General features: G+C 36.6%; 1 protein-coding gene across 1 annotated transcript; it reads left to right on the plus strand.

Annotated features, from left to right (window-relative positions):
• The first annotated feature begins 1,713 nt into the window (after positions 1-1,713).
• LOC133792501 (protein FAR1-RELATED SEQUENCE 5-like) lies at positions 1,714-3,750 on the plus strand. The gene is made up of 2 exons (XM_062230411.1): positions 1,714-3,540; positions 3,715-3,750. Exons 1-2 carry the CDS (start codon positions 1,714-1,716, stop codon positions 3,748-3,750), a joined length of 1,863 nt encoding a protein of 620 aa, XP_062086395.1.
• The last annotated feature ends 3,653 nt before the right edge of the window (positions 3,751-7,403 follow it).

The following is a 7,403-nucleotide window of genomic DNA, read 5'->3' on the forward strand; positions in this document are numbered from 1 at the left end:
CAGGAATTAGGACGAAGATCATAGTGCTTGACTGATATTTCACATTATGATACTTTTGGTTATAAGATCTAGTTGCATTATGACCTCACTATGTTAAATTTCATGTCATCAAGTGTCTTGAAAATGCATTATTGTTTTTTATATTACGTACGCACTCGTATTAGGTACTAAATTTACCTAAAACACTATTTTGGGTAATCCAAGTACCTTTTATTAGTAAGATAGTTGCAATGCTTTGTAGTAGGTGATATATCCTTGTTAAGGCTATCTGTATGTTATGTACTTGATGTCATTCACCTTTTAAGTTAATCTTACTTCGTACAGGAATATTAGTTTGATGAAAGTCCAAAGTAATATCGCATAAAAATTACACACCCAAAGTATTTACACTCTGATTTACATTTTTTGTAAACTATGACTATTTATGTATAAGATTTCATATGGTTAATTTATTACGAAATCAGAAAGATCACCTTGGGCACCAAAAAATTGGTAATTTATCTCCCAATTTTTTATTGCATATAGTGTAATAGAAACCCATATGACATAAGAAATAAGAATATGTATAAGCCTTGTACATAAGACCAAATATATTGTTGCTAACCTGAAAAAAAGAACCAAATAATAATTCACATGCATTCATGCTGTAGTCACCCATCCTCTTTATACATAGGTGTCGTTTGTTAACACTTAAAAAAATAGTTTTTTTATTTAATTAATTAAAAATGTGACAATTAAACAAAAATTATGTTTGGTAACTCTTTTTTAATTTATTAAATTTTAATTAAAATTTATTAAATTTTGAAAAAATTATTATTTTACTTTCAAAATTCGTTTAAATAGTTTTTAATTTTTCTTTTTTTTTTCTTCCATTATTCAAATCAACACCTCGTATTGTTAAATATATATATATATATATAAAAGTTAGCAAACGTGTTTACTATTTTTTGTTTTTAAAAAAAACAAACAAAAATAGTTACCGATCATCTTTCTATTTGTTAAAAATAAAGAAATAAAAATAAATTAATATTTATATTTTTGTGTTTAATAAATTTAAAAAATAATTTTTTTACCAAACAGGCCCATAGGAAGTAGAAGATGTGAACATTATCCGTAGTTTTGCTCTTTTTATTTCCCACGTAAACTGAAAAGTGAAAAGTGTAGGACGGAAACACCAACATTTTACCCAAGAAGTAACACTGTCCAATATAAGTTATCGGGCCGATGTACATTTTAAGATCACAGACATAAAATTTTCAATTTTGCCTAATTTAAATGAACCCTAATTAAGAATTTGAATACAGAAATTGAAATATATTATATCACGTTTTGGCAAGTCAAAGATTAATTTAATAAAAGCCCTTTTACTAAAAAAAATTAAGTTTTTAACAACAACATCTCACAAATTTTAAAAAACAGTAGAGGGGAAATATCCTAAATTTCAATATTTAACGCCCCAAAATCTATTAAATCACGACTTTCATATTACTGAAATATTTTTTCTACTTTCCTCGGTACTTACGAAGTTGTAGTGTATTCAGGGATTTAAGATCGAGAAAACACGGAAAATATGTAAAGTAACATCTGTACAGTACCGGGCCAAGTAAATTTTTTCAATAAAGATCACAAGAACTATCAAAAGAAGACATCGTACATCAACACCTTAATACCCTTCAAGAATGGGAAGATTTTTATTACACGTACTCCCAATGGATGGGTTTTAGTGTTCGAAAAGAAGATGTTCGCCGCAAGAAGGCCGATAACTCAGAGTGGCAAAGAAAATGGGTTTGCTCGAAACAGGGCTTTAGAAGAGAGAAGTGGAAAAACCTAACTAACCGAAAGAAAACACCCAGAGCCATTACCAGGACAGGTTGTCTAGCAGTACTCCGAGTAAACTTTGATAGGTCGGATAACACATGGGTGGCGAAAGACTTTAACCCAGTTCATAATCATGACCTAGCTGCAAAGACAGAGCTACATTTCCTGCGATCCAACCGAGCTATACCAGAATGTATAGGTGCACAGGTCATATCAATGAGACGATCAGGCATACGCACTTGCCATATATTAAATCATCTAGCACGAGAAAGGGGAGGATGTGAGTATCTTCCATTCATGAAAAAGGATCTTTATAATTGGATTGGTAGCCAAAGGCGACAGGAAGCAGAAGAAGGGGAAACAGACGCTGAAGGTGCACTCGGTTACCTAGAATGTCTCGGTTTGCGTGATCCTGATTTCTATGAAACACACACAATTGACAAGGACTTCAGATTGGCAGACCTGTTCTGGGCCGATGGAAATTGTCGTAGAGATTACAATTTGTTCGGTGAAATCATGGCTTTTGACACGACATATAGGAAAAATGCATACAACAAACCATTACTAATCTTCGTCGGGGTGAACCATCATTTCAGAACAATTGTTTTTGCAGTTGCATTGCTATACGATGAGACGGAGGAGACATACATATGGGTTTTACAAGAATTCTTAGAGTGCATGAAAAACAAGGCACCGCATGTTATTGTCACCGACGGAGACCACGCTATGGAAAATGCAATAAAGGTAGTCATGCCGCAGTCAGTCCACCATTTGTGTGCGTGGCACCTTCAGGCCAACTTAACCAGCAATACACCTCACCCACTTTTCAAGGCAAAATTCAACGAGCTCCTTTATCAATATTGTACCGAGGAACAGTTTGAGGATACATGGAACAATATGGTCTCAGAATTCCATCTTCAAGAAAGTCGCTGGGAAAAAACAACTTACGCCAACCGTAAAAGTTGGGCTGAGTGTTTCCTTCGGGTAAACTTCTTCGCGGGTCTTACAACCACCCAAAGGTCCGAGTCAATCAATTCCTACCTATCGCACTTCCTAACGAGCAAACTTAAGCTTAGGGATCTTGTCGGCCAAGTTGATGCAACCATACAGAACATTCACCACACCGAAAGGGAGGATGACTTCATCAGTAACCACACTTCGCCCAGCATACCAACAAACGTCCTCCACCAGTACTACCAACAAGTTGCCTCCATTCTTACCAAGACCATGTACGATAAGGTGGCAGAGCAAATCAGTAGTGCTCTTTCATACTTAGTTGACTCTGCAGATGTAACAGTTAACAGTCGGTCGTACTACTTGACACGTTTCCCAAAAGGACTAGTATGGAGTCAAGTGAACTACGATACTGACCATGGACACATCAATTGTACATGTATGCTGTTCGAGTCGGATGGAATTCCATGTCGTCATATATTCGCTGTTATGAAGCACTTGAACATACCTTGCATTCCAGACTTTCTGTTTAAGGCTAGATGGAGGAAGGATGCTAAGAGCTCGGTTGAATTGAATGGTTTCCCCCATTCTAGGATGCCCGGTGATGTGTTGGTATGTACAAGATGGGGATCATTAACATCACGATTCAATGCAATGGGATACTTTGCGACCAAGCAAAGCGACACTTACGAAGAGGCCATGAATGAGATGTCTCGGTTGGAGGAGAAATTTAAGTCAATGTGTGTTGACACGATTCTTCGCCAACAGGTAATTAAGAAAAGGAGAGAAAGGGATTAGTGCTTAAAGTTGAACCGAAACAGATATATGATCTTAGGAAAATGAAATGGCTACTCAAGGCACGTTTTTTAAGTGGTTCGAAGGTTAAAATCCTTCCACTCCACTAGTCAATATTATTGCTATATTCTGAGTATACGATTACAGGGTATTTCTTACAAGAGAGGATCCAACCCTTTTTAACTCCCAGGGTCTCCATATTTATAGGAGAAGGCACCTAGGAGTTGGTAAGAAGGTCATCCCGTGACCTTCTTACCTATCATATCAACTCTGTGACATTCATGATTAATTCCTAAACCTGACACATAAGTGTGGTCAAATCAATTGGTAAGGAGATAATGGGCCGCACGACCCAACCCAATCGTGGGTGTCTGAATACGCACATTCCTGCTGCGTGTCCGAGAAGTCAGGGATATATCAGACATGTGATGTCTGATATATGCACGTTTACCTTGCGTGGCTGACTTTATAAAGGATCAGAGCCTTCACCCCTAGCTCGTACTACGGGCTGGATGCTTGACTCGACCTTCGGTCTTCAGAGCCCGGACTCTGTCATTAAGCAACTAGAGGCGACTCCTTAGATTACCTCGAGCTAAGGAGGTATGATCTTACGACCCAGCTTCGGTTGCGGGGGCGTCCATGAGATAACCATGATTAGTCCCGCAGCTCAGCTCGCTAATCAGCCCGTGGGAAAAACAGGGCGTACAATGTGCTTCCAATTTTGTAATCAATCCGGTGACGCAAACATTGAGCAAAATGAGAACCACTCCCACCCATCTAACAGAGTGATCCAAGATCCAGCTTTAATTCGGACTAAGGGGAGGGAACCTAATAAAAAGTCAAAAGGAAAGGAGAAGGAGCATGATAACAAGGTGGCTAACAAGAGAAGATGCAAAAACTGCAATGAGTTAGGGCACAACAGGGCAACTTGCAAAGTTCAACCTCAAATTCAAATGACTCAACAATTTCAACCATTTTCTAAGTTTCCATCCACAGAAGCAAGTGTATGTTGTGGCTTCATCCAGCCTAGAGAAAGCAATGACGATGGCAATAATGACACATCTACACCATGGTAAAATAACATTTCTGCGAGTGGCGATATTCGTCTAAATGAAAGTACGATAGCCGACAGTCATAGTTTTGCGACGCATGGGTGAGTAGAATATATATGTTTTAAATTACTTTGTTGTTTGTGTTAATAAGCTTTATTAGGTTATGAACTTCACCCATGATTTCATATCGTAATTCTTAAAGCTGAAGAAATGAAATAATTAAAATTTTGAATATTTCGATTATTATGAACTCATGGAGTATTATTTCATATTAAAGAGCTTATTTAATCATTATAATGGTAATTATTTAAAAAGTGTAGAGTCCAAGAACTTTACTTAGCTAGTTAGATAGTAGGACCAATAGTAATAGTTGTAGTATTTTTATGACTGTGGATTTTGGTTCAGTTTTGGATTTAGTTGGACACTCGTGTTAACACTTGTACATTTTCTAAGTTTAACCTATAGTTTTAGAATATTAATTTTAACCTAGGTTTGATTAATATGACTTGTTTACTTTACAAGCCCCAAGTAGTAACGGCCATTATAGTATATATGACATATATGATATGCTTATAGTATATGTTATGGTATGTTTTTAGCCTATGATATAAATTTATGTATATGATTTATGTTGTTAGATTTTCCTTCCTGAGCATTAGGCTCATTCCTTTATGTTTATATGTCCAGAAAAATAGCTTTGGTGGCGGAAAGGTTCTTGGCAGCTTAGGGGTTGTGTATTGAGGCGGGATGGAATCGGTGGATTGAGCGTTTCGGTTCGATGATGAAGTCGCTTCTTAGTACTTTAAAAATTATGCTTTATATGTATTTTCCACACTTTATTTTGTAATTCATTTAGTTAAAGTTATGATATGTTTTTATTTTAAAAACAATGGGATCCCATATCCTACTTTAAATTTTATGTAGTTTAACATTTGCTTTTTAGTTTTAAATAAAGTTATGATGTTTTTATATGTAAGTGTAGGGTAGTGGGTCATTACAAAAAGCATTAGTGCTTTCCTTTCCAATTTATATTATAACCCAATTTCGAAGGATAATTAAATATACCGAGAAATGGATTCAATTTTTGTAACTCCTCATTTGTATCACCGAAAGCAATATATTTGGTTTATGTAGTCAATAAGGGGAGGATGTTGTATGTAACTGGGAAAATGTAAAAAATAAGATCCATGTATGACCGATCTGTAGAACAACACTTTTTAACAATGTAGTTGTGAATCCTTCAGTTGGCAGGGGTTCATAAAAAAAAATTTGTACCTGCATATAGATATGGTCGTAATTGGGGGATGGGAGGTGCTGTTTGAGTATGGTAACAACCAACTTTACTTAGACTAGATGAACCTACTCTCTAGATAGGTGCACTGTCATGTGGTACTCTAACAATTTCTTCATGATGGGAAGGCTGTCCCACTAAGTCTCCTCAAGTGTAACTCTCACATTCATTTAGAGTAATACTAGTGAACATAATTCCATTATAAGTTATTAATTATCATAAGTACTACAAATGCATATTATGAAAGTTTAGTCAAATAATCTGACAAACAAGTCATTGTGACATACGCCACCTCAAGAAACCAACAACCCAAACCTAATTGAACAACACTTATAAACTAACAAACCATTCTTACTCGGTGAAACTAATGCAATGCAACGCCCACTTAGACTAACTTAGACAAGGATAGTATCATAAAGTTTTGAAGTTGCTAACAATGGAGTTGTTCATCCTCTTCTACCTTCCTTTTGCAAACGGACACCGACCCTGTTGTGCACTTTTTCATCTAGATATTGTTGGTATCTAGTCAATGCCTCAGACTTAAGTTCGTCCACTACTTCGGACAACCTTTGGTAGTCGTCCTTGGAAGCAATCCTTCTCAATCCTTCTAATTCGTTGCACCGTTCAACAATTTCGGCCTCCAACTCCAATATCTTCGCTTCCATTGACTTGTTACGTTCCTCCAACATACCTTTTTCAAAATTGATTTGCCAAATCAAGAACTTCTTCTCCTCCAATTTATCCTTTAGATCATTAATGTACTCTAAAGGGTGTGGGGGGAGGGTTGTTATTCTACAGTGCGTGAACTCTTCCATTTCCGGGCGGATGTTTTCTTGACGGGCGACCTCGGGGAAAACCTCTTGATTGCATGAGTCGAATGAGGAGCCGGAATCCATAGTAGATGGTTGGTCGTAAATAAATGGGAGTTTATAGTGTTCCATACATATGCACACTAATAACATAGTCCAAACAAGAGCATAGGACATGGATGGTGTACTCTAGAAGTCATTGAGAGGTGTGGGTATGCCTAAGTGCCATAGGCGTTATGACACAAATTTTAAGTGGGACCAATACGAGGCCACACTATCATTTCTTATAGTACATTCCTGCAGTAGTGACATTTGAAATAAATGCAAGTAACAATGTAGGGTCGTGTTATGAGCAAATAAACAATGCATCCACAGAATTGGCCCCACTATGGATATTAAAATCAAATTTGGATATGACATGAAGGTGTGGTGAGGGTGGGTAGTATTTGAGTCAAAGAAGCCATAACGTGTATAAATACTCCAAAAAATGGGTGGATCCCACGACAGTGTAGTCAATTTCAAAATACTATTGGTAGTCGGTCAATCATTCAATGCTTGGCGGGTATTGTGGGATATATGGGTTCTCAATGCACAGATACACTAATGTACATGTAATATAATAAGACAAAACTAGTGGAAACCATAATAAATTGCCATTATATAAATCCAACACTGGTATAAACA

The sequence above is a fragment of the Humulus lupulus genome, chromosome 7 (assembly GCF_963169125.1).
Source record: "Humulus lupulus chromosome 7, drHumLupu1.1, whole genome shotgun sequence".
Classification (NCBI taxonomy): domain Eukaryota; kingdom Viridiplantae; phylum Streptophyta; class Magnoliopsida; order Rosales; family Cannabaceae; genus Humulus; species Humulus lupulus.

Excerpts from the sequence above, each read along its gene's own strand:
- LOC133792501 (XM_062230411.1), top strand. The coding sequence starts at position 1,714 with ATGGGTTTTAGTGTTCGAAAAGAAGATGTTCGCCGCAAGAAGGCCGAT. Across the intron at positions 3,541-3,714 it reads ACACGATTCTTCGCCAACAG|GGTATTTCTTACAAGAGAGG; the intron begins GTAATTAAGAAA and ends ATACGATTACAG.